This window comes from Aquarana catesbeiana, linkage group LG04 (assembly GCF_042186555.1).
Source record: "Aquarana catesbeiana isolate 2022-GZ linkage group LG04, ASM4218655v1, whole genome shotgun sequence".
NCBI classification, from domain to species: domain Eukaryota; kingdom Metazoa; phylum Chordata; class Amphibia; order Anura; family Ranidae; genus Aquarana; species Aquarana catesbeiana.
Window position 1 is genome coordinate 384,266,115 of NC_133327.1, and position 27,943 is coordinate 384,294,057.

The 27,943-nt window shown below is 45.7% G+C and overlaps 1 protein-coding gene across 2 annotated transcripts in view; it reads left to right on the plus strand.

Annotated features, from left to right (window-relative positions):
- Window positions 1-682: 682 nt before the first annotated feature.
- SLC35F1 (solute carrier family 35 member F1) overlaps window positions 683-27,943 on the plus strand; it is a 564,673-nt gene continuing 537,412 nt past the window's right edge. The window contains exon 1 of one of the 2 annotated variants that reach the window (XM_073627155.1): window positions 683-1,264. In XM_073627155.1, coding sequence (XP_073483256.1) covers window positions 1,155-1,264 — 110 coding nt within the window. In that variant the 5' untranslated portion in view covers window positions 683-1,154. The remainder of the gene's footprint in view (window positions 1,265-27,943) is intronic. The other variant, XM_073627154.1, reaches the window with a different exon arrangement.

Consider the following 27,943-nt stretch of genomic DNA (forward strand, 5'->3'; position numbering starts at 1 on the left):
GTTTAGTGTATGAGGAGCAGTGTGTGTATCACGTTTAGTGTATGAGGAGCAGTGTGTGTATCACGTTTAGTGTATGAGGAGCAGTGTGTGTTACGTTTAGTGTATGAGGAGCAGTGTGTGTATCACGTTTAGTGTATGAGGAGCAGTGTGTGTATCACGTTTAGTGTATGAGGAGCAGTGTGTGTATCACGTTTAGTGTATGAGGAGCAGTGTGTGTATCACGTTTAGTGTATGAGGAGCAGTGTGTGTATCACGTTTAGTGTATGAGGAGCAGTGTGTGTATCACGTTTAGTGTATGAGGAGCAGTGTGTGTATCACGTTTAGTGTATGAAGAGCAGTGTGTGTATCACGTTTAGTGTATGAGGAGCAGTATGTGTATCACGTTTAGTGTATGAAGAGCAGTGTGTGTATCACGTTTAGTGTATGAGGAGCAGTGTGTGTATCACGTTTAGTGTATGAGGAGCAGTGTGTGTATCACGTTTAGTGTATGAAGAGCAGTGTGTGTATCACGTTTAGTGTATGAGGAGCAGTATGTGTATCACGTTTAGTGTATGAAGAGCAGTGTGTGTATCACGTTTAGTGTATGAGGAGCAGTGTGTGTATCACGTTTAGTGTATGAGGAGCAGTGTGTGTATCACGTTTAGTGTATGACCCCCTCCTCCTCCTCCTCTGTCCCCTGTGTGAGGACAGGCGGTCACCTGTACAGCATAGAATGAGGAGGAGGAGGCGGCGCTGTCCAGCAGGGAGCTGAGCTGAAGCAGGTGTCGGTGTTGTCCTGAGTGGCGGAGGAGACTACAAGTCCCGTGATGCTAGAGGGACGGGCGGCTGTGTGGTGGGTGTCAGTGTGGAAGTAAAGCCCCCTCTATTGGCGCTCTCTTGTGGTCTACGTGGGACTAGGCATAGAAAACGTGTGCGGAGGGGAGCACAGCCCAGCAGCCTCTCACATTCTCTGAGCACAGCTCCCTCCTCCCGGCCACACAGAGCGCAGGATCCGGGCTCTACCCGGCTGGATGGTGAGGCAGAGAACAGGAGGAGCCGTGTATGTAGTGCGGTACCTGTGGCACTGACTCCCTCCTTCCTCCGTGCGGTGTCCGGCCAGCTCCTCTCCCGCGGGAGCCAGAAGATGCGCCCTGTCCTCTGAGACTGGAACAGCGATGATTCCCGAGACGTCCAACCATGTCGTGTCCACCATCGAGAACCTGCCGGCGGAGAGCATCTCCAGCAGCCCCGGCCCTGTGCAGAGGATCAGGAAAGTGTTTAACAGGTGAGAGGAGCGCCGGGGACAAGTAGTACAAGTCATGACAAAGTGTGAGCCGAGGCTCCCTCCTCTGTCCCTGGATCCCAGCACACATCTCTGGGGGGATGGGACTCGGCTCCCCCACCAACTTCCATCACATCACACAGTCATACCTCCAGTGGTGCCCATCACACCTTCTTACCTCCAGTGGTAACCATCACACCTTCCTACCTCCAGTGGTGCCCATCACACCTTCCTACCCCCAGTGTTGCCCATCACACCTTCCTACCTCCAGTGGTGCCCATCACACCTTCCTACCCCCAGTGGTGCCCAATACACCTTCATACCTCCAGTGGTGCCCATCACACCTTCATACCTCCAGTGGTGCCCATCACACCTTCATACCTCCAGTGGTGCCCATCACACCTTCATACCTCCAGTGGTGCCCATCACACCTTCATACCTCCAATGGTGCCCATCACACCTTCATACCTCCAGTGGTGCCCATCACACCTTCATAACTCCAGTGGTGCCCATCACACCTTCATACCTCCAGTGGTGCCCAATACACCTTCATACCTCCAGTGGTGCCCATCGCACCTTCATACCTCCAATGGTGCCCATCACACCTTCATACCTCCAATGGTGCCCATCACACCTTCATACCTCCAGTGGTGCCCAATACACCTTCATACCTCCAATGGTGCCCATCACACCTTCATACCTCCAATGGTGCCCATCACACCTTCATACCTCCAATGGTGCCCATCACACCTTCATACCTCCAATGGTGCCCATCACACCTTCATACCTCCAGTGGTGCCCATCACACCTTCATACCTCCAATGGTGCCCATCACACCTTCATACCTCTAATGGTGCCCATCACACCTTCATACCTCCAATGGTGCCCATCACACCTTCATACCTCCAGTGGTGCCCATCACACCTTCATACCTCCAGTGGTGCCCATCACACCTACATACCTCCAATGGTGCCCATCACACCTTCCTACCCCCTGTGGTGCCCAATACACCTTCATACCTCCAGTGATGCCCATCACACCTTCATACCTCCAATGGTGCCCATCACACCTTCATACCTCCAGTGGTGCCCATCACACCTTCATACCTCCAGTGGTGCCCATCACACCTTCATACCATCAGTGGTGCCCATCACACCTTCATACCTCCAATGGTGCCCATCACACCTTCATACCCCCAGTGGTGCCCATCACACCTTCATACCTCCAATGGTGCCTATCACACCTTCATACCTCCAATGGTGTCATCACACCTTCATACCACCAGTGGTGCCCATCACACCTTCATACCTCCAATGGTGCCCATCACACCTTCATACCTCCAATGGTGCCCATCACACCTTCATACCTCCAATGGTGCCCATCACACCTTCATACCTCCAATTGTGCCCCTACACACCTTCATACCTCCAATGGTGCCCATCACACCTTCATACCTCTAATGGTGCCCATCACACCTTCATACCTCCAATGGTGCACAGCACATCTTCATACCTCCAAAGGTGCACAGCATATCTTCACATGGAGGCAGGATGGGGCAGAAATAGGACATTATAAATGGTTTATGATAGAATTTAGCTAGAGCAGGTCGGTGGGAAGACTGACCCCCTTACATTGGTTGTCAGTTGGAAGAATGCCCCCTTACATTTGTGGTTGTTGGGAAGTTTGCCCCATTACATTGGTGGTCGTTGGGAAGAATGCCCTCATTACATTGATGGTCATTGGGAATAGTATCCCCCTTTACATTTGGTGTCTTTGGGAAGAATGCCCCCATTACATTGACGATCAGTGGGAATAGTATCCTCCCCTTACATTTGGGGTCTTTGGGAAGAATGCCCCCATTACATTGACGATCAGTGGGAATAGTATCCTCCCCTTACATTTGAGGTCTTTGGGAAGAATGCCCCCATTACATTGCCGATCAGTGGGAATAGTATCCTCCCCTTACATTTGGGGTATTTGTGAAGCATTCCCCCATTACATTAATGATCAGTGGGAATAGTATTCCCCCTTACATTTGGGGTCGTTGGGAAGAATGCCCCCATCACATTGGTGATCAGTGGGAATAGTATCCCCCTTACATTTGGGGTCATCGGGAAGAATGTCCCCCTTACATTGGTGGCCATCGGGAAGAATGCTTCCCTTATATTGGTGGTCAGTGGGAAAAATGCCTTCTCTGTGGCGGTGGTCAGAATGCTATCCTTACAAAGAGTTAAAAAAAAAAAGATATCAGTGACAAGGCGCTGGCTCTTCTAAGTGGTGTTGGACATGGAAATATACAGGCATCATCAGATAAGTCAATCCGCTGTAGCTCAAGGAACCCTTAGCAACCTTTTGAGAAACCCTAATGCTCCAGGAATCCCTGGTTGAGAATGGCTGATCTGAAACCTAACTATATGCATAGCAAGATCTTTAAGGGTCACATTGCCTCTCTGATCTCCATCTGACTTTTAATGATACAGAATACTAATTGTTGTCATAGAAATATGGAAGAGATATCCAAACTATATTTCATGTTATCCAGATGTATGTGCCAAATGCTTTTGCTAGCTACATAAATCACAGCACACTTAGCTCTAGGTCCAATAGTAGTCACATTGTCTGCTATGGCTATAGTTTTAGCCCTATTACAATGTAAACTTCAGCTATAGATATCCTATGGCATGGAGATATAGAACTTTAGGCCACTGGGCAAAGATCAATGTGCTAAATGCTGTAAGCCATAGCAACCAATGAGAAGTCATTTTTCATCCCTAATAAATCTAACGTGAGATTTACTTGCTTTGGGTTACTATGGTACTAATTCATTAGTTCTCCATGATTAAGGAGAGAAACATGTTGGAGTTGTGGTCTGGATGAATTGAGCTGAGGCTGCTTTTACCTGCTAACCACTCGGGCCGGGTGAGGTGTGCAGCGGCTGGGCTATCTCTTCTTACGAATGTATTAATATTATAGATTCCTAGAGTATTTTGTGGTACACAAGCCGCACGCACCTAGTGCAGTTCTGTCTGTTTTGGAGTAACAGCTGTGTGACCAGTAATTGCTCATTAATGCTGGTGTCCTGTTAGGTCATTTAGCAATGTAGCATCTATCTTATGCTACCTGTGAAAAGAGGTGAGGAATTTCCTCTTCTTTGCAAGCTTTGTCCTATTCATAGTAAGCGATCAATACGAGTTCAGGTTTACCCAGTCTGATTACATGCTGCAATGAAGAATGGCTTTCCTTGAGTCAAGCGTTTATTAGTCTCGAATGGTTTTGTTGGTGAAGGCAGCATGTTGCCTTTAGAAGGATGCCATTTAGGCTTCTTTATTAGGAAATGAGAAATCAAAGCAATTCCAGCTGTAATGTAAATGATTAGTCTTAATATTTTCAATATTTACAATGTAGAAGATACATTACTAGAGGTAGTAACTTTCTGTTTGTAAACACCCATTACAGAAAAAAGGCATCGAAAATCATTTTGTGTCTCTCCCCATCACTTGTTATAAATCCACCAAGGATTATTTATCTTTCCATTATGTATTAGTTGTAAGCCTGAAACTATTTCTTTGTATCTCCCTAATGCAAACTGAAGACAAGCAAAACAGATCTCTGATTGATTGGTCTGGTTTATGGCAAATTTGTAAGGAAAAGCAATGTGAATAAAGCATATCAAGTAGCTGCTTGTGACAGAGTAAGAACACAGAGCTGCTAATTTACAGAGGTTTATTTCACACTCAATTTTCCCAGTTCCGTTTGAATTGTGAAGTAGGGGCGCTATGATGTCACCCTAAGCAAGCAGGACACGGGGAAGGAATAGCTCAGCTCCAGGGCTCTACACATGGATGGCAAATTCTGCTATATTGTTAACAAAAACACAAAAAAATTCCCATTTGTTTGCTTATTTGGGCTTATTTACAAAGATGGTTGAACAGAATGCAGGATCAGTCATCCAGAATAACATATCACACTTTATCTATTAAAGAATGTAGTTACTTTCGGCATCTCTTCTGGTTTTGCATCAGTTTCCTTTGTAGCAGTCTTTGTTGTCTGCTGTAAAAATATGTTGCATCCAATGATTCGATACACACAGATAGGAATAGCACTATTGCCTTGCAGTGCTAAGGTCTGGGTTTGATTCCTACAAGTACAAGAATTGTTTATTTGTTTGCACTCCATTTCCTCCCTGTACTCAATACCATACTGTTAGGTTAACAGGATTGTAGCCACATTTGTTTTAGAGCAGGTGTATCACTGTGACTGGTTTATTACATTGTAATGTCTTCTGGGAACATGATTGATTGGTATGGTTCTTTGTGCCTCTGAAACACTGCAGAACATTGTGGACTGTATAAATTAATGATATCCTTGATTGATTTTGCTTTGTGTTACATAATGCTAACGTGAATGCATTTTAAATGGCTCGCCATATGATTGCCCCGTTCCACTCATCAGAGTTGTAGGGCTACTCCAGAAATTGCGGGGGGCTGGAAGTATAAATCAAACATGGTGCTGCATATGGTTAGCAGGTACTCTTTATTGCCGCGTTGTACTTGTACAGAGCTTGCTGCCTTTTTAACTTCCTGAAGATCACGTGTAAATTCAGACAGTATTCTCATGCCTGCCTGTCATGTGATGGTTCTCAGGCCTGGTGATAGGTTAATCAGACATTAAAGTAGAATTCCAGGCGAAACTTAACTAGTCTTAAAAATGCTTCCTCCCTCCTTCTAACACATATGCTTAATAACCTGTGTAAAAAAAAAAAAAAAAATTCTATACTTGCCTATTTTCAGCCACATCCGGTCTGGTCACGTGACGCCCTGTGTCAGTCAGTAGCTGCTGCAGGGGTGAAGCCAACAACGGATGGGCCATAGGAGCCTATGGATGACATTACTGCTCCCAGGCATTCTTAGCCAATAAGGCTGGCCATACACATAGCACATTTCTTTCCTGCAACCATGGTTTGCAGAATAGAAATTTGCTTGATTCCCTCATCAGCATAGACAGTGTTGATGCGGGAATCCTTCCTGCTGGTCCATTGTCTTCTCCTGTCAGGGGAGGGCGGAGGATGCTGTCCCCGCCTGATTGGCTGAGACACAGCAGCAGGGGGCCATTGCCTCCCATGGCTGTCAGTCAAAGTCAGTTAGCCAATCAGGGGAGAGAGGGGCAGGGCCAGGTCAAGGCTTTGTGTGTGAATTGACACACGGAGCTGTGACTCGACTCGGGTGCCCCCATAGTAAGCTGCTTGCTGTGGGGCACTTGACAGGAGGGAGGGACCAGGAGCAGTGAAGAGGGACCCGAGCTGCTCTGTGCAAAACCAACTGCACAGAGGAGGGTAAGTATAACATGTTTTTTTTTTTTTTTTTTTAAACAAGCCTTTACAATCACTTTAAGTTAAAAGTACACCCATGATTAGAATTTTCTTTTTTTTTTTTTAAACCAGTGTCACTTTAACATATTGTTTGGCAAGTTATGGACAGAATATACACTTTAAGACCAGGCTATTTCTGATCCTTTTTGTTTACATGTAAAAATCAGTATTTTTTTTAAATCAAACATTATAAATATTTTTTTAAAGCAGAGACCCTAGAAAATAAAATGTTGGGTGTTGCAAGCCACATGCTATTTGCGCAGTGAAGTTACACTGAGTAAATAGATACCAAACATGTCACGCTTTAAAATTGCGCACACCCATGCAACGGCGATAAACGACAGAAATTTTACTATCCGTAGCCGATGCCTTAAAAGCCTTTACAGGTTACCACTTTAATTTTACACAGGAGGTTTAGTGCTGGAATTACTGCCTATAATCTGACGTTCGTGGTGATACCTCACATGGGCAATGGGTGATTGCTGTTTGCGCATGCGCGCGGGACCGATGCGTGAGTTTGCCTTTGTGAGCAAGCACAGGAGGATTACATTTTTTTAAAATTATTTATTTTATTTTCACTCTGTCGCTTTAATTTTTTTTTTAATCACTTTTATTGTTATCACAAGAAATATATATCCCCTGTGATAGCAATAGGCAGTGACTCTTATAGACCCCAGATAGGCAGTGACTCTAATAGACCCCAGATCCCTCCTCTGCCCTTAAAAGCTTTGGATCATACCAAGATCGGTATCCAATGATTTTTTCAAACCCATAAGGGTTTGTTTACAATCACGAAACTGTGAAAGTGATGAAATGCCGACTAAAGTCAACTAAAATAGTGTTACTTTCATCTACAAAATTAACACTGGCTTCATGGTCACCTGGTAGAACCACTGGCTGATCACTCAGGTCTCCCAGTGGGACTAGAGAGCCCGGGAAAGCTGCAGAAGGCGATGATAGCGGGGATAACGTCCCCTCCTCCCTCCCAGCTTGTAAAAGCAATCCAGAGGTTAATTAGCTGCTAGGATTGCTTTTACAAGAAAGCCGACCATCAGCTAAAAAAAAAACAAAAAAAAACATACTGGGATGATGCCTGCAGCTGCAGGTATAACCACTTAAAGTCCAGATTTATGATGCTGGGCCAGAAGTGGATATGTTTTAAGAAGGTCCATATTGGCCAATTCTTATAGGCATTGTTGGCCTGACTATTCTTCAATGGGTCTTATAACTAAGCAATCTCTTTATTGTATGTTTGAGACAAGTAGCATTTAGAAAATATAAGTAATATAAGGAAAGAAATGATTGTGTTCTTTAAAAGAACATAACATTCAAACCTATAAATCAGTGATAAGAATGATCATACTCATAAGGCTTAGAATAGCTGGGTTGTGCTCAATATATTATTGATGAGCTTCCAGTAGGGTCTTAGTTTATTTCATTGGTGGGCCATGTGTAGAACAGTCTAAGATTGCCTACAAATAAGAGGTGGCATATTCTCTGCTCACCCGAGTGCAATCATAAGAAGCACTGTAGTTTAAATTAAAAATCATTCCACTTCAGGGCAAGCTTGGTCCTCTTTGTTAAGCTTGGATACAGCTACTGTATCTTTTCCAAGAGTGTATGAATTCCTTCCAGGCGATAATGGGGGGTTTGTTAGGATCTGTGAGAGACGGTCATTTGTACTGTAAAAGGAACATAGGCTAGAAGTGATTAATGAACTGTCCAGCCTGAATGTGCTTTTTCTTTGTAGCTGTGAAACAGGAAACACAACAAGTATTGGACTTAAAGGGTCTTAACAAATGGACCTCAGCTGTACACTGACATGGTGACATGTGTCCTCAGAATTTCCTGGTGCCTCTCCCAGACACATGAATGAAATCACTTAAATGATTTAGATGAACTTAGATGTCTAGACGGGCTTAGTCCATGGCAGTGTGATTACCAAATTATATCCTGCTCTGTAATTTCAGTGTAGCATGTCATATTTAATAGTTGACTGAAAGATCATGCATAGAAAATTTGTGTGTGTTTGAAAATGATTGGATGCATTATACTAGAACATGTGCAGATACATATTTATTTGTATGCCTACCTGAAAATAAGAAGCATTTGCTTGTGTGTTTTGTTATAGTAATATTATAAAGCTATTACATAGAAATAGATATGCATGTATGGCTTTAAACTGAATTTCCACATTGTACATGCTATGAACCATCAGAAATCACAGCTGTAATAATAAATAAAACAAAACTTTCACAAAAGAATACTTTGTTATGTAGAGTGTAAGTAAAAAAGATGACATTATTTTTTTGTTAAAAAGTACAGTTTTCTCTCCCTGCTCTGGACACATCCTGTGGACTCTTTATATGAATGGCCCATGGACATGTGTTCCCTCCAGCAGCAGCTGAACATTGTAATTTTACTACATTGGCAATGGTGGAAGGTAACAGCCCAATGTGCACTAACAGTGGTGCTTGTAGTCCTAATCAATGCACACCGAAAAGGGGTGACAGCACTGCAATGGAATTTAGTAAGCATTGTCAACCTAAGAAAAGAAGTGACACACTGATCACAGGGGGTTGCTTGCTTGTCTTTGCAGCCATTCATAGAAGGTGTTCTCTGATTGGACGAGGTGGAGATCTTGACGTCACTGTCCCTCCTCTCCACCCAATCAAAGAATGCCTTTTATTGAAAAAAATACAAGGCGTTTCTATAAAGCAGGGTTGCACCGATATGATACTAGTAAATGCTCCAATGCTTGATCTGATACCTGGGCAGGCTCAGACATGATCGGTGCGGCGGTGGGGGCAGTTACAAGCACCAATTTCCCCGTATAGCTTTTATGACAGCTGCTTCTCCTCCTCTGCCTCCTGCGGCTGTCAGGGAGATTGGTGCTTGTAACTGCCCCCACCGCCGCACCGACTGTCCCCTGTGTCCTCCTCTGAGTCCCCCTCTGTGCTCCCCGTGTCCCCTGTGTCCTCTTCCGGGTCCCGATCCGTGACGTCCTCTGGGTATCTATCCGCGTCATCCTATGGGTCCCCCTGTGTTCTCCCCGGCACTCCAGCTCTTCCGGGTCCCCCCCCCCCGTCACGGATCTGTCAGGATGGAGAGTGGATGAAGGAGCCTGTAAATCTGTCATTTACTGGCTCCTTCGTTTTCCGAATGCACAGAGCCAGTGAACACTGACTGTCTATTCATAGCTGAGCATCGTAAACGATGCTTCAGGTTATGAATGAAGAGGAGCTTGTACTCGGTCTTAAAAAAGTGGCATCTGTGCAACCCTACTATACAGGCACCTGATGGGTTACTGGCTGACTTGAGGATGCAAACGCATATATTTTGAAGTTTGGAGGAAGCTTCCTGCTTTTTCTCCCTGTCCACTACTTTCTGTGAAGATGCCCTTTGGATTTAAATAAGTGAGCCGTATTTGGTTGACGGGAAGATCTCTCCCCTCTTGGGAAAGGATATAGATAGGAGTATAACGATGAGCAAACACATCCACCCTATTCCATCTAGAGTTTTCCTCTCTCTACTGTTTCTCCTCCTTTGTGACCTACCATTTGGCGAACAGGAGTGCAGGTGCTGCCTTGGATGCCATTTTCTATAATTGCTGTGATATCACTGTTGCTGTTTTGAGTAAGATACTGGCCTCTTTATCTCTCCGGAAGAAGTGGGCCTGGGAAACATGTTTAGGGATGCCTACATCAACCAAGCTAAGGCGCCTTTCACACGGACGGCTAGTCTGCCGCAGTTAACAGCATGTTTTTTTTCTGTGAAATTCAAGACTCCAGGCACTGCGATCAGCTGCATTTGTACTGCATTTGTACAGTGCGATTAGCTGCGGTTGCGATTAGCTGCTGTTGCATTTAGCTGCGGTTTGCCATTTCCATAGCAACCTGACAGGGCACTGACTCGTATTGAACGGGGATCCGACTTGGATCCCCGCCAATGCCCGGCACTGTTTGGTATGAATCTTGAGGGGGAACTCCACGCCAAATTTTAAATTAGAAAACGGCATGGGTTCCCCCTCTCGGAGCATACCAGGCCCTTGGGTAGTATGGATTTTAAGGGGAACCCCCTACGCCGAAAAAAACGGCGTGGGGTCCCCCCCAAGATCCATACCAGACCCCAATCCCAGCACGCAGCCCGGCCGGTCAGGAAAGGGGGTGGGGATGAGCGAGCGCCCCCCCCCCCCTTCCTGAACCGTACCAGGCCACATGCCCTCAACATGGGGGGGGTGCTCTGGGGAAGGGGGCGCCCTGCGTCCCCCCACCCCAAAGCACCTTGTCCCCATGTTGATGACGACAAGGGCCTCTTCCCGACAACCCTGGCCGTTGGTTGTCGGGGTCTGCGGGCGGGGGGCTTATCGGAATCCGGGAGCCCCCTTTAATAAGGGGGGCCCCCAGATCCCGGTCCCCCACCCTATGTGAATGAGTATGGGGTACATTGTACCCCTACCCATTCACCTAGGGAAAAAGTGTCAATAAAAAAAAAAAAAACACATTGCACAGGTTTTTAAAGTAATTTATTAGACAGCTCCGGGGGTCTTCTTCCGGCTTCGGGGGTCTTCTTCCGGCTTCGGGGGTCTCTCCGGTTCTTCTCCGCGCTCTCCGGGTCTTCTGCCAGGCACCGGGTGATGTTGACCACGCCCCCTAAAACGTCACAGTCCCAGCATGCCCAGGGACTGTGACGGCATAAGGGGGCGGGGTCACCGCCTATATAAGTCACATCGGAGTGCTCAGAGAGCATTCCAGCCGGAGAGAGCGTCGTGTCAACATTGGAAGAAGAGAAAAGGAAAGAAGGCAGAAGTCCGGGCCACCGCTAGCAAAAGAGCGGCAAAAGAGCAGAAGATAGCAGAGGAGCCCGGCAGAAGACCCGGAGAGCGCGGAGAAGAACCGAAGAGACCCCTGAAGCCGGAAGAAAACCCCCGAAGCAGGAAGAAGACCCCCGGAGCTGTCTAATAAATTACTTTAAAAACCTGTGCAGTGTGTTTTTTTTTATTGACACTTTTTCCCTAGGTGAATGGGTAGGGGTACGATGTACCCCATACGCATTCACATAGGATGGGGGGCCGGGATCTGGGGGCCCCCTTATTAAAGGGGGCTCCCGGATTCCGATAAGCCCCTCGCCCGCAAACCAACCCCGAAAACCAACGGCCAGGGTTGTCGGGAAGAGGCCCTTGTCCTTATCAACATGGGAACAAGGTGCTTTGGGGTGGGGGGACGCAGGGCGCCCCATCCCCCAAAGCACCCACCCCCCCATGTTGAGGGCATGCGGCCTGGTATGGTTCAAGAAGGGGGTGGCGTTCGCTCGTCCCCACCCCCTTTCCTGACCGGCCGGGCTGCATGCTCGGATCGGGGTCTGGTATGGATCTTGGGGGGGACCCCATGTCGTTTTTTCGGCATAGGGGGTTCCTAAAATCCATACCAGACTCAAGGGCCTGGTATGCCCCTTGAGGGGGAACCCATGCCGGTTTTTTATTTAAAATTTGGCGTGGAGTTCCCCTTCAAGATTCATACCAAACAGTGCCGGGCACTGGCGGGGATCCAAGTCGGATCCCCGTGCTTGTCGCTGATTGGGAAAGGAAAAAACATTTTTCCTTTCCTGATGAGCAGCTCGGCGCTGTTATCCACAGCTGACACAGTGCACTGCGATTACCTGCGGTTATGTGCGGATAGCTGCGCTAAATCGCTCCTGGACGCAGTCATTTCTATTTTTTCTATCCGCATGGAACCGCATGTAACTAAATCGCAGCTAAACGCAGTGTGTGAATGGGGCCATAGGAAAGCATTGTGTGCTTTTAGCTGTGGTAGAAAACTAGAAAATCCGCAGCTAAAAGCACAATTCTATCCGTCCGTGTGAAAGGGGCCTAATACAGGATAGATTTGATTTTGTATATACACAGATAAAAAATATGTTGATGGTGGGAATTGTACAAAAGAGGATATGTGCTATGTGGTTTGATGTGAAACACATATATGTACTTAAACAGTATTTCATGTTTATACATATATATATATATATGTATATATATATATATATATATGTATATATATATATATATATATATGTATATATATATATATATATATATATATATATATATATATATATATATATATATATATATTGTAACCTGGGGTAGCTCTATAATAACCGCCAGCCAATTTATTGAAAGCAAACAGTTCATTTATTTCAATCAAAACTAAACAAAACGACAGCTTTCTTCAGCCCTAGTAAATAACAGTCCAAAATCCTGGTATTGGTAATTTAAGCAGGCTCACTGCTAGTTTTTCTTTGGTCCCATACAGGGGTTAGGCAAGGGTGCCAGGTAGGTCAGCCAGAGGGGGGTCAGCAGCCTGTGTCTCGCCATAGGTCAAAGAGCTCACACTGGCTCTCTCTCTCTTCCTCTCTCTCTGACACAGGTGCATATTTCCCTCTGCTGCCTTTCAAGGCTCCCCCGGGACTTAACCCCTTCAGTACCAAAGGCCTAGTGATCAGGGTTTGAAGACTCTGCAACTGTCCCCCTTAAAGGGACCACGACTCCAATATTGGGGGGATGTACCTGCCATCCCTGTATAAATACCCCCCTCTGCCTCGACGCGGAGGTGTCCAAGGCAATGTGGGACACCCTACAGTGTACCCTAGAGAGGGCATCCGCGTTCTGGTGTTGATTTCCATGGTCTGTGTTCAACTACAAACTTGAACTCTTTCAATGCCAAAAACCACCTGGTAACTCTGGCATTCGTTTATTCTGTCTCATCCAGGTCAATTGGGCATGGTCCAACCCCAGGCGAAACTTCCTACCGAGGAGAAAATAGCGTAGTGAGTCCAGGGCCCACTTAATGGCCAGGCACTCCCGCTCCACCACAGCATAATTTCTCTCGGCTGCTGTCAATTTTCTACTCAGGAAAACTATGGGGTGTCCCTCCCCATTGACCTCTTGGGACAGAACAGCTCCCAAGCCTTCACTGGAGGCATCTGTTTGAACAACAAATTCTCTTGAGAAGTCAGGAGTGACCAGTACTGGGTACTGACACAAGGCTGTTTTAAGCTCCTGGAAGGCCTTTTCAGTCTTGTCATTTCATTTCACCATAACCAACGTTTTACCCTTTGTCAGGTAGCGGGATCGATGCCCGCATTCTCCACCAAATGTAGCCTGGAGTAGCTCTGTAATAACCGCCAGCCAGTTTATTGAAATCAAACAGTTCATTTATTTCAATCAAAACTAAACAAAACAGCAGCTTACTTCAGCCATAGTAAATAACAGTCCAAAATCCTGGTATTGGTAATTTAAGCAGGCTCACCGCTTTTTCTTTGGTCCCATACAGGGGTTAGGCCTCTCCAGAGCAAGAGTGCCAGGTAGGTCAGCCAGAGCAGCCTGTGTCTCTCCATAGGTCAAAGAGCTCACACTGCCTGCACAGCTCTCTCTCTCTCTCTCTCTCTCTCTCTCTCTCTCTCTCTCTCTCTCTCTCTCTCTCTCTCTCTCTCTCTCTCTCTCTCTCTCTCTCTCTCTCAGGAAAACTATGGGGTGTCTCTCTCTCTCTCTCTCTCTCTCTCTCTCTCTCGGTGGCAGTGGTGGCAGTGCCAAACAAGCGACCCCCTGTGGTCTTTGTGCACTGGGCAAGCTGTTCGCACAGACTCAAAGAGGACCTGAACTATTGTGGCTATCGCTGTAGTAGCATTGATTACTACAGTGATATGCGGCTTCCCACTGGCCCATCAAGATATGAATAATTGTATTGTGCCAAACTGGGCCATTGTAAGTAAGAAATACAAATAATTCATTGAGTTCAATTTTAATGAATTAAAAGCAGTAAAATCAAAGCAAAAGCAGACACAGCTCGCTTTCCTCTATGGGAATTCAGATGGAAAGGGAATGCCTGTCTATTTCCATCCGACTGTCATCCGATCCTATCCACCAGACGGATGGGGAACAGATCCTCCATCTGTCTGTTTTTAGTGGACAGGAGGATCAGATCGGATGTCAACGTGTGTCAACAGGCACATGTTCGTTGACATCCACCACTAAATAGAGGACAATGGGTGGTCTGATTGGGTCCACCTAAAAAACGAACAGGCGGACCAGATCGATCCGCCTATGTGAAAGGGACCTAAATGAGCAAAAGTGAGATTTTACTTTAACTGTATATGGTGGGTGGACCTTAATGGATCTGCCCATCTACACTGACTTCTTTCTACCATCTGACATCATATGACAGAAAATAAGATACAACCTCGTAATGGTGTCTTATGGTTCATTGTGCAGGGTTGCTGTATTATTCAATAAATATGAGAGAAATGTGGAAATAGTATGATTATTTTTCATCTGGAAAGTGCTTATAAATATTCAGCATTCTGCAGTTTGCTTTTCAATTATCTTGCAGAATCATTTCTTAGCATCCTGCAAACCCATTACCTACAAATAGAGAAACAGTAGGCATTTCTGTTTTTAATGAAAAAGAAAATCAACGCATAGCAGAGGACAAAATTACAAGGTTCTGCTGCAAATAACCCTTTTGGAGTGTATTGCACTCATTGGTCCTTCATTTAATTCAATGGTGGAAATACCAAAGTACTAATCCAGAACAACCAATCAGAATTTACTTTTTGAGCTGGCTGGTGGTAAACTGCAGGACATTGATTGGTTATTAGGGATTGCAGGATCTCATTGGTTATTGATGTTTGTTGTTAGATCATGTCCATTGAGTTGTCCAACATCTAGTAAACTACTTTGCTTGAGAAGTAAATTTTTTAGTGTGACATTTCAAAAGCAATTACTGTTATACACAGTGGCGGAACTACCGCCATAGCGACACACGCGGCCGCTATGGGGCCCGCAGCTGTTAGGGGCCCAGACCCGGTGAAGACAGGCACAGGCGGCTCCGCGGGTGAGAGCGGGTGAGAGCAGGCGGCTCCGCGGGTGACAGCGGGTGAGAGCGGGCGGCTTTGCGGGCAGCTTTGCGGGTGAGAGCGGGCGGCTCCGCGGGTCCGCTCCGAGAGCTGTCAGGCGGTTAGTCAGCTGGGCGGCTCGGCTCGTGTGTGAGCGGGCTGGCCAATCAGGGAGCTGGCAGCCGGGGGTGCATAGAGATGACATCATCTCTCACCGCCCGGTGCCCTCCCTGCATCCCTGCAGTGCAGTTCCCCCCTCACTGTGCAGGCAGCCTCGGGAAGCAGAGAGATGACCTAATCTCTCTGCTGCCTGACTTTGGGACACAGCATGAAAGTGACACAGCAAGTGACAATCCGTAATGTGTGACAGGTGAAGTGGCAAGTGACAATCCGGGACGTGGCAAGTGACAATCCGTAATGTGTGGCAGGTTACGTGGCAAGTGACTATCCGTAATGTGTGGCAGGTGACGTGGCAAGTGACAATCCGTAATGTGTGACAGGTGAAGTGGCAAGTGACAATCCGGGACGTGGCAGCAAGTGACGATCCGTAATGTGGCAGGCGACGTGGCAAGTGACAATCCATAATGTGTGACAGGTGAAGTGGCAAATGACAGTCTGGGACGTGGCAGCAAGTGACGATCCGTAATGTGTGGCAAGTGACAATCTGGGACGTGGCAAGTGACAATCCGTAATGTGTGGCAGGTGACGTGGCAAGTGACTATCTGTAATGTGTGGCAGGTGACGTGGCAAGTGACAATCTGTAATGTATGGCAGGTGACGTGGCAAGTGATAATCTGTAACATGTGGCAGGCGACATGGCAAGTGACAATCTGTAATGTGTGGCAAGTGACAATCCGGGACGTGGCAAGTGACAATCCGTAATGTGTGGCAGGTGACGTGGCAAGTGACAATCCATAACATGTGGCAGGCGACATGGCAAGTGACAATCCGGAAAGTGGCAAGTGACAATCCGTAATGTGTGGCAGGTGACGTGGCAAGTGACAATCTAATGTTTGGCAAGTGACAATCTGGGACGTGGCAAGTGACAATCAGTAATGTGTGGCAGGTGACGTGGCAAGTGACAATCCGGGACGTGGCAAGTGGACAATCGGCAACATGTGGCAGGTGACATTCTGCAACATGTGACAAGTGACAATCTGCATCTGGTGGCAGGCGACGTGGCAAGTGGACAATCCGCAACGTGTGGCGGGTGATGTGGCAAGTGACATTCCGTGACAAGTTGCATCTGGTGGCAGGCGACGGTGGCAAGTGACACACTCAGGGCTCCCACTGATGCTGCATTATGGTGAGTTGAACTATTTCATTTTATATAACAGAACAGAAATTGGTTAGAAGGCTGGAGGTCAGCAATGTGTGTCCTTTAGGGGCTGCATACAGTATACTGCATACTTTGTTGTTCAAAATTAATATAAGCTGTTGCCTGGGTACTGTGCCACATGGGTGCGGTAATCTGTTGTTTAATGGCATTAGTTGCTTTTTTGTGGAGGGGGCGGTTTGCAGGGGGGGGGGGGCTCTGTAGGGGGGGGCCCATACAACATTTTGCTATGGGGCCCTGTGATTTCAAGTTATGCCCCTGGTTATACACAAAATATTTAAATAGAGTTTAGGTTATTTTTTAAGAAGGTTTTTTTTTTTTTTTCATTGTAACTATAGATACAGTGCATTCCAAATTAAAGCACGTGGTTGCAGCATGGTGCTGCAGGCTTTAAGTGGTTGAAAGATTACCTTCTGCTCTAGTTCTGATTACAACTCTAAATTTTTGGATTACTTTCTGTATGACAAAGGCCATCATGAGAGAGACGGTGAATCCTGCCTATCAAGTATACTGTCAGCAATACAAAACTTGACAATAGATTCAATCAATTACTAGTCTGTCTAAAACTAAAAAAAAAAAAGTTTAGGCTATACATTCTTTAAAGGTACTGTCTGAAATAAACATTGAGATGTATAAGGAGAGCATTGCCTATTCATATGAGTTGCTTAATATATATTTTAGAGCAGGGGTGTCAAACTCCATTTCATTGCGCATCACATAAGCTTTATTGTTTTCCTCAAAGAGCCGGTTGTATTTGTAAGACTATATAAACTTATCAAGGGCTTTTTTTTTCCTGAGAGAATAGGTACACCCCCCTGCTGAACCGCATTGAATGGTTGTTGTGGCAAAATTGCACTAACGGGAGGATATTAAAGGGGCAATAAATACTAGGAGTGCGTTCTGTGTGGAGTTTAGGGATGCGTCGTATACAGAGTACAGAGTTCAGGGAAGCACTATGTACATAGTGCAGAGTTCTGGGGGGCAATACGTAATGAGTTCAGGGTTCAGGGGTGTGGTATGTACAGAGTGCAGAGTTCCGGGATGCGCTATGTACAGAGTGCAGAGTTCAGGGATGCACTATGTACAGAGTGCAGAGTTCAGGGATGCGCTATGTACAGAGTGCAGAGTTCAGGGATGTGCTATGTACAGAGTGCAGAGATCAGGGGTGCGCTGTGTACAGAGTGCAGAGATCAGGGGTGTGCTGTGTACAAAGTGCAGAGTTCAGGAATGTACTATGTACCGAGTGCAGAGTTCAGGGGTGCACTGTGTACCGAGTGCAGGGTTCAGGAGTGCGCTAGTTCAGGGAAGCACTATGTACATAGTGCAGAGTTCTGGGGGGCAATACGTAATGAGTTCAGGGTTCAGGGGTGTGGTATGTCAAGAGTGCAGAGTTCAGGGATTTGCTATGTACAGAGTGCAGAGATCAGGGGTGCGCTGTGTACAGAGTGCAGAGATCAGGGGTGTGCTGTGTACAAAGTGCAGAGTTCAGGAATGTGCTATGTACCGAGTGCAGAGTTCAGGGGTGCACTGTGTACCGAGTAAAGGGTTCAGGAGTGCGCTACATATAGAGTGCAGGGTTCAGGAGTGCGCTATGTACAGAGTTCAGGGATGCACTATGTACAGAGTGCAGGGTTCAGGGGTGCGCTGTGTACCCACTTCAGCCCCTGAAGATTTTACCCCCTTCCTGACCAGAGCTCTTTTTACAATTTGGCACTGCATTGCTTTAACTGACAATTGCATGGTTGTGCAATGCTGTACCCAAACAAAATTTGCGTCCTTTTTTTCCCACAAATAGAGCGTTTTTTGGTGGTATTTGATCACCTCTGCGGTTTTTATTTTTTGCGCTATAAACAAAAAAGAGCGTCAATTTAAAAAAAAAAAATATTTTTTACTTTTTGCTATAATAAATATCCCCAAAATTAAAAAAAAACAAACAAATTTCTTCATCAGTTTAGGCCGATATATATTCTTCTACATATTTTTGATAAAAAAAATTGCAATAAGCGTATATTGATTGGTTTGCACAAAAGTTATAGCGTCTACAATCTATGGGAAAGATTTATGGCATTTTTATTATTATTATTTTTTTTTTTACTAGTAATGGTGGTCATCTGCGATTTTTAGCGGTATTGTGACGGACAGATCAGACACTTTTGAAACATTTTTGGGACCATTGACAATTATACAGTGATTAGTGCTATAAAAATGCACTGATTACTGTGTAAATGTCACTGGCAGGGAAGGGGTTAAATGTGTGTTCCTTCAATATGTTCTAACTGTATGGGGATAGGACTGAGTAGGAGAGGAGACATATCGCTGTTCCTACTTACTAGGAACAAATGATATGTCTCCTCTCCTCTGACAGCACACAAATCCCAGTGCTGGCATCTGTGTATGCGATTGCGTGTGGCAGGTGGCGATTGCGACCGTCGGCCACACGTATGGGGTCCCCCACATGTGCGCCCTCTGGTGGCCGAAAAGGGGAAGGACGTACCCATACGGGATTTCGCCCAGGAGAGCCATTCTGCAGTATATCTGTGTGAGCCGGTCGGGAACCAGGTACTGAGTGCAGTGTTGAGGAGTGTGCTACATACAGCATGCAGGGTTTAGGTGGTGTGCTATGCACAGTTTACAAGGTTCAGCTCTTTTTCACAGGCTGTCCACATTTCACTTTTATCCCTCCTTCTGGGTGAAAGGGCCACGTAAAATGGCCTGGCGGGCCGGATTTGGCCTGCGGTCCTTGTATTTGACACAAGTGTTCTAGAGAATGCTGTACTGCAGGTGTCTCAAACAGGCAGCCCTCCAGCTGTTGCAAAACTACAAGTCCCATGAGGCATTGCAAGGCTAACAGTTACAAGCTTGCCTCTCACAGGCAGAGGCATGATGGGACTTGTAGTTTTGCAACAGCTGGAGGGCCCCCAGTTTGAGCCCCCTGCTGTACTGCATCAGTCCATCTGACTCCTTTTTGTGTATAATCTGGTTATTCTGCAACAAACTGGTTTGTGATCCTAGAACACAATTCCTGTTGTCTCTCACATGAAGAAAGCCTGATATGAAAAGTGAACACTATAATATGTTTATCTCAGTCAGAGTCAAACCTGCCCTGACAACTTTAGTTGGAAGCAGAGAGGAGAAGACATTTATCAAGCATAATCTTATGAAAGTAAACTCCTACTGCTCTCCTAATGAGTTCAGTTCTGGAGTTGTGTGTGCTTATTCTAAAGAGAATTGCACATAACTCAAATTAAAATAAATTGAGTCAACTTTGTACCTTTTGCACAGTTGCTGTACTTGCTGGATTGTAATTGTAGCTCATTGAATGCTTGCACTTGTTGCCTGGAATTACAAAGAAGTGCATAAAAGCAGCCATGGTCACTGGCATGAAGAATTTTATATGTCCAGAAATAGCTAGTAAATGATAGCACCCCATGTTGCAATGATTGCCTACAAATACTGTATAAAGTATTTTTTAGATTTTGTTCAGCAGCCTGTACTATGGCAAGGAACTTCTCAAGAGCAGAAATCCGTAATACTGAAAATTTGCAAATCCCTGAGCGCCACTTTTACAGATCATTCCTTTTTTCATCTTCGCTGTACTTTGTTGACTTGTATAAAATGAATTACAGTGGCAGGTATATGGCTCAGAGCACGTTCTTGTCACAATCTGGTGTATAAAGCTGATCTGAAATTGAAGGGTGGTTTGCAAAGCATTGCCCATTTTTACTGAAGGACAAAGTTCAGCTCAACTTTGTGGCTAACATGCAAAGTAATTCCAGGTTGGAGCTCTAATATCTGTGAGCCCTAGTGCCTGCAATGGCTTTTGCCTGGAGACGATGCTCAGATATGTGTCAGAAACTATAGCACTTGTATATAGCTTCTCTCTTGATCATATGTCGGTGATAATATGTTCATTTAAAAATAATTCTACCCAATATGTTACACTATAATGAATACACAGTATTCAGTTGCTCATTAAAGGTCATTTGCATAATTGAACATATGAGTAGTACTAGCATCTATGATAAAATTAGTGTTTGTTTCTGCGCTCCAATAATTAATATTTCTTAACATAGCTTCTTAATCACAATATTGTTAACTACACCCATAATTTGTCACTATGCACTGTATTATTGCTTTCTTCAGGTTGCCCCAGGTCTTTCACAATCCTAGCAATGACCTTACACAGCAAAACTTCTTCTGAGACCCAAAATCTCCTAGTTTGCCAAAACCAAAACTCATAAAATTAGTATAACATCTGAAAGCTTCCTAGCGTTTTCAAAGTTTTCTCCAGCACACCCTAGGATAATAAAACCTTAGTGTACTCAGTATGAAAACCTTTCCTTTGAAGTAGGAGCCATGGCACCCTGCCTTGAAATCCAAGCCTCGTTATTGACTAGAGGGGCATTGCTTATTGCCCTGATGGATGCAGATGAAGGATAGGAGAGGTGCCAGGGTTCCAACTTTGGAGTTTTAGGTTGCCATATACCTTGCCACTCTATTCAGCCTCCAGAAGTAAGAAAATGAAGCCCTGAAAATAGGCATTGTGTCACTGTATTCCAGTCTTCAACTTCCTTGTAACAGGGCTTGGCCAGTTAGTAAGCATCTGCACTGTCACAGGAGAATGATGGAAAAAGTCACATGCTCCTCCATACCCAAAAGTACCAGGTATTTTCTTTTCTCCCAGCAACTGAAAGTAATGGAATGCTAAGCTGACTTTATAGGTTTAGGTTCAGTACAAGTATGCTTAAAAGCAGAGCATTTCAGAAAATCTAATTATTCTGGTGGTCCTAATTACGAGATATGCATATCCTTATGCCGCGTACACACGAGCGGACTTTCTATCCTACTTGGTCCGGCACACTTTCCGACGGACTTTGTCCGCCAGGTGCGCCGGACTTTAAAACGAACGGACTTGCCCACACACGCCGGGATAAGTCCGCCCGTCTTTCCGACGGACTTTCGCCGGAGTTCCGGCGGACTTTCAGAATGAACGGACTTGCCCACACACGGACAAGTCCGTTCATTTTGAACGTGACTCAGGTGCGACGGGACTAGAGAAGGATGTCAATCTTGCCGCTTTTATCGGCGAGATTGACACCTTGCTAGCCCCGTCGCGGGGCATACCAGGCCCTTAGGTCTGGTATGGATTATAAAGGGGAACCCCGCTACGCCGAAAAAACGGCGTGGGGTCCCCCTAAAATCCATACCAGACCCCGATCCGAGCACGCAGCCTGGCCGGTCAGGAAAGGGGGTGGGGACGAGCGAGCGCCCCCCCCCCCCTCCTGAACCGTACCAGGCCGCATGCCCTCAACATGGGGGGTGGGTGCTTTGGGGGAGGGGGGCGCCCTGCGCCCCCCCCCCCCAAAGCACCTTGGTCCCCATGTTGATGAGGACAAGGGCCTCTTCCCGACAACCCTGGCCGTTGGTTGTCGGGGTCTGCGGGCGGGGGCTTATCGGAATCTGGGAGCCCCCTTTAATAAGGGGGCCCCCAGATCCCGGCCCCCCACCCTATGTAAATGAGTATGGGGTACATGGTACCCCTACCCATTTACCTAGGAAAAAAGTGTAAGTAATAAAACACACTACACAGGTTTTTAAAATATTTTATTAAACAGCTCCGGGGGGGGGATCTTCCTCCGGCTTCGGGGGTCTTCTTCCGGCTTCGGGGGTCCCTCCGCTTCATCTTCTCCCGACGTCCGGTTGGTTCTTCTCCGCTCTCCGGCCTCTTCTCCCGGTGTCGCAGGTCTTCGGCCGGCCCCTCCGCTCTCTTCATGTAGCTCTATTGCGAGCGGAGGTCCGGACTTCTGGGCTTCTTGGCTTCTTGGCTTCTTGGCTTCTCTTCTCTTCTCTTCCCCCAGATGTTGACACGACGCTCTCTCCGGCTGGACTGGTCTCTGAGGGCTGCGTTGTGACTTATATAGGCGGAGACCCCGCCCCCATATGATGTCACAGTCCCTGGGCATGCTGGGACTGTGACGTTTTAGGGGGCGTGGTCGACCACGCCCCCTAAAACGTCACAGTCCCAGCATGCCCAGGGACTGTGACATCATATGGGGGCGGGGTCTCCGCCTATATAAGTCACAACGCAGCCCTCAGAGACCAGTCCAGCCGGAGAGAGCGTCGTGTCAACATCTGGGGGAAGAGAAGAGAAGAGAAGCCAAGAAGCCAAGAAGCCCAGAAGTCCGGACCTCCGCTCGCAATAGAGCTACATGAAGAGAGCGGAGGGGCCGGCCGAAGACCTGCGACACCGGGAGAAGAGGCCGGAGAGCGGAGAAGAACCAACCGGACGCCGGGAGAAGATGAAGCGGAGGGACCCCCGAAGCCGGAAGAAGACCCCCGAAGCCGGAGGAAGATCCCCCCCCCGGAGCTGTTTAATAAAATATTTTAAAAACCTGTGTAGTGTGTTTTATTACTTACACTTTTTTCCTAGGTAAATGGGTAGGGGTACCATGTACCCCATACTCATTTACATAGGGTGGGGGGCCGGGATCTGGGGGCCCCCTTATTAAAGGGGGCTCCCAGATTCCGATAAGCCCCCGCCCGCAGACCCCGACAACCAACGGCCAGGGTTGTCGGGAAGAGGCCCTTGTCCTCATCAACATGGGGACAAGGTGCTTTGGGGGGGGGGCGCAGGGCGCCCCCCTCCCCCAAAGCACCCACCCCCCATGTTGAGGGCATGCGGCCTGGTACGGTTCAGGAGGGGGGGGGGCGCTCGCTCGTCCCCACCCCCTTTCCTGACCGGCCAGGCTGCGTGCTCGGATCGGGGTCTGGTATGGATTTTAGGGGGACCCCACGCCGTTTTTTCGGCGTAGCGGGGTTCCCCTTTATAATCCATACCAGACCTAAGGGCCTGGTATGCCCCGCGCTCGCCGCAATAGGAAGATTTGTTTTTCCTATTGCAGCGAGCGCGAGATGCAATACCATCCCCTCGTGTCGTATTTGGTCCGTCGGACCAGCCTACACACGAGCGGGCTTTCCGTCGGACCAGCACACACACGAGCGGACTTTCCGCCCGAAACTGAGTCCGACGGAAAGATTTCAAACATGTTTAAAATCTAGGTCCGGCGGGCTTTTGGGAAGAAGTCCGCCGGAAAAGTCCGCCGCCGCCCACACACGGGCGGATTGTCCGGCACACTCTGGTCCGCCGGACCAAGTATGCCGGAAAGTCCGACCGTGTGTACGCGGCATTAGGCCTCACAGCTTCAGAAGCAAGACACAATTGTTTATAGATTACACTAAGGCTTGTCATAAATGGATCATAATGATTGTTCACTAAAGTGATCACTTTTATATTCTGATCAAATCGAATTAAATTATCGATTGGTTTTCACAAGCATTTCTATCCTGACAACTAAGTTATTGCATGGAATAGAAAATGATGATTGTTTACCAGCCAGTTGCAGGGAATTTAAAGTAATCAATCACCTTTCATTTCTTTTACTTTTTTCAGTAAACATTTTTTGTTGAAATTGATCAAATTGATGTAGGCAGATATTCCGCTTGTGTTGCACCAAACACACATTCTAGTCATCCAGTCAATCAAATGGATGGTCAGCATTGGAAAATAAAGCAGCTATGCTTTGAGAAAACGTGAAAAAATGTGTTCTTCTGCTACATTTGAGGTTTGAGTACAATGAAAAGATCAATGTTATAATGAGGGGAGTAATAGGATAGATTCGTTGTACTGAATATATAGTAGAGTGGGGCTTTATAGCTTTTAATATTCATTTATCTGGTCTGTAATAGATTGTGAAACTTTTTTACAAAAAAAAAAAAAAAAAAATGTACAATATACTTTATGTGACAGATTTTCTCTAAAATAATTACTTAATGCCATGTACCCAGTGAAGTGACTGGCCCCAGGTGGTACGTAAAGATGAAACAAATCCTCCGGTATAAGTTGTGTACCTGTTTATCTGAAGTCTTCTCTTCTCTACAGCCAAAGTCCAGAATTTATAAAGCTTGTCTAAGCTGTCAGAAAAAGTAGGCGGAGAGCTGAAACTACACTCAGTAGAGCCAGTGAGAACAGCTCTAAGAGCTGATTGGAGGGAAGGGACACACTCTCCTTCACACAGCTCACAGGAATAGAGCTAAGGCTGCAGCTCTCTCTCCTGTCACCATTTTTCTCTTGGCATCAGGAAAACTTGTCAGGAGTGACTTATGCTGTTAGCAAAGGGACGATGCAGCTGACAGAAATGACACTTAGTGCTCTTAATTGAGACAAGTACATATTAAAGGAATATGCTTTGTTTATATTTTAGGTGCAGCCAAATAAAACAAAAACACAAAAATCAGCACAAGTCAGTAGGATGTGTCCCTTGTGCTGCTGCCTCTTCTCTTGGGTGAAATCTTTCTCTATCCTTGCACCCCCCCCCCCCCCCCCCCACTCTTGCTGCTGTAATCTTCCTGTTAGGTGGGCATTAATATAACTGCGGGAGCTGCCACAGACTCTCATCGAGTGTTTCCAGCTATGCCTACCCTTTGCGCCTAGCTCCACCAATCGTAGAACCTGTACTACAGCTTCTATGAATGAAACAGGAACTATGAATGCAGGATAGGTGGATGATTACTAAGATCGCCCCTTTCATTGATAGAACCTGATTTATATATATAAGCTGTAGTACCAGCTTCTATGAATAGATCAGCTTGGCGGAAAGGTCGGGCATATTCAGACACCCTTGATGAGAGCCTGTTCTATTAACCCCTGCCAAACTGGAAGGTTAGGGGGCAAGGGTGGGGTGCCATAGACAGGCAAAGATTTCACCTAACAGAAGAGGCATCAGCGCAGGGGACACATCCTACTAACTGAGTTATGATTTTTGTGTTTATTTTATTTACACTCAGGCTTTATTTAAAAAAAAACCTCATGATCTAAGAAAACCTCCTTTTTGTTTTATGTTGTAAGCAGTTGATTCACCATGGGAAGATGTCATAGGAGGCGTTGATTTGTTTACATTTTTGCACAGCTCAGGTTAGTAAATCAGCTCAGAAACATGGAGTCATTACTCACTGATGGCAGCTAATGGCTCAGCTCTTCAGCTTCCAAGTATATTTTGCCATTGGTTAACACAAAACAGACTTTTTCTACTTCTTGGTGAAATATGGCACCTGGCTCAGGTCTTCCCCATGTTTGTGTACTGCTGTACATTCTCTAAGCCTAACAAATAAAAGTTTCTGAGCAAATAACTGGTGTTGCTTATACCAGTCAATCATAGTAAGTCAAGCTAAAAAACAGAATGCCCTTCAACCAAGTTTCACCCCAAAAAAAAAAATCACAAAGCCTTGTGAAAGCATTGTTTGTTATTTTTTTTCTCTTGTTGCAATACAACCTGTAATTAAAATAGATTTTTAGGGGCTTTGTACCATGTAATGTACACAGCATGAAGGTGAAAAATATTTTTTATTTTTGCACAAACAATAATTAAGAAGAAAAAAAAACAGAACTCTTGAGTGTGCATATTTACCCCAATACTTTGTACAGCCACCATTTGCTCTAATTAGCACATCACATACCATCCGTACTAGCATATCACATGTAGCCACTGGGATTTTTTCCCATTCTTCAATGCAAAACTTCTCCAGCTCTTTCAGGTTGGATGGGTTGCGTTGGTGTACAGCAATCTTCAAGCTACAGATTCTCAATTGAATTGGGGTGTGGGCTTTCACTAGGCCATTCCAAGACATTTACTGTTAATGTTTACTCTACCCCCCCCCCCCCCCCCATTGTAGCTTTAGCAGTATGTTTAAGGTCCTTGTCTTGCTGAAAGGTGAACCTCTAGCCCAGTCTCAAATCTCTGGCAGAATGAAACAGGTTTCCTTCAGCAGTTGCCATCCATCTTTCCTTTAATCCTGGTCGATATTCCAGTTCCTGCTGATAAAAAGCATCCCCACAGCATGATGCTGCCCCCACCATGCTTCACTGTGGGGATGATGTTCTCAGGGTAATGGGAAGTGATGGGTTTGTACCACACAGTGTTTCTCATGAAGGCCAGACAGTCCAATTTTAGTCTTAACTGACCAGAGAGTCCCTTTCCATGTGTTTGGTGAATGCCAAATTTGTATTTATTTTGTTTTTTTAAGCAATTACTTTTTTCTGGCCACTCTTTTATATAAAGCCTGGCTTTGTGGAGTGCACAGTTTAGACTGGTCGTATGGACAGATACTCTTATCACTGCTGTTGATGTTTGTGATCTTGGCTGTTTTGTTGCATCTCTGACTAATGTCCTTCTTGCCCAGTCTGTGAATTTTGGTGGGCAGCCTTCTCTTGTCAGGTTTATAGTGGTACCATATTCTTTCCATTCTGTTACTGTGGATTTAATGTTGCTCCATGGGATGTTCAAAGTTTGAGATATTTTTATAACCAAACCCGGATCCTTACCAAAACAGGTGTATTGTATTTCTACTGACATTGTATGACAGATCATAACACTTTGATTGCACACAGGTCTACGTTTATGTAATCATCTATTTATGGGACTTCTGAAGTTAATTGGTTTGACCACATCTTTTTTAGTGGTTTCATTGCAAAGGTTGTTAATACTTATGCACACTCGAGATTTCTTTTTTTGTTTTGTCTTAATTATTGTTTGCGGCACAATAAAGAATTGATAAATATTCTTTAGAGACATGCATATTCTGTACATCAAGGGTTACAAAGCCCCCAAAAAGTCAATTTAAATTCTCACTGTAATGCAACAGTAGTTTATAGTAGTTTGGAGGCAGTTGAGGTTACATGCATTTTTTTAAAACAGAAAAATCGCGTTCAGGACTCTAATTTACCAGCATTTCAAACATCAAATGCTTGTAACCTTGGTAAACTGTGTTATGCGGGTTTGTAAGAGGTTTTAACCTCCCTGGCGGTATGATTATTTCGGATTTTAGGTGCTGAAAGCGGTACAATTATTTTGCATGGAAATTTGGCGTTTTATATTGTAGGCCTGTAATTCTTAACAATAACAGACTTAAATCTGTCCAAACAAGAGTCTAGGAGATATCCCGGGTATGATGAAGTTTGAAACACAAAAACACAAAAAAATAAATTATAATATAATAAATAAGTATAAATAATTAAAAAAATAATAATATA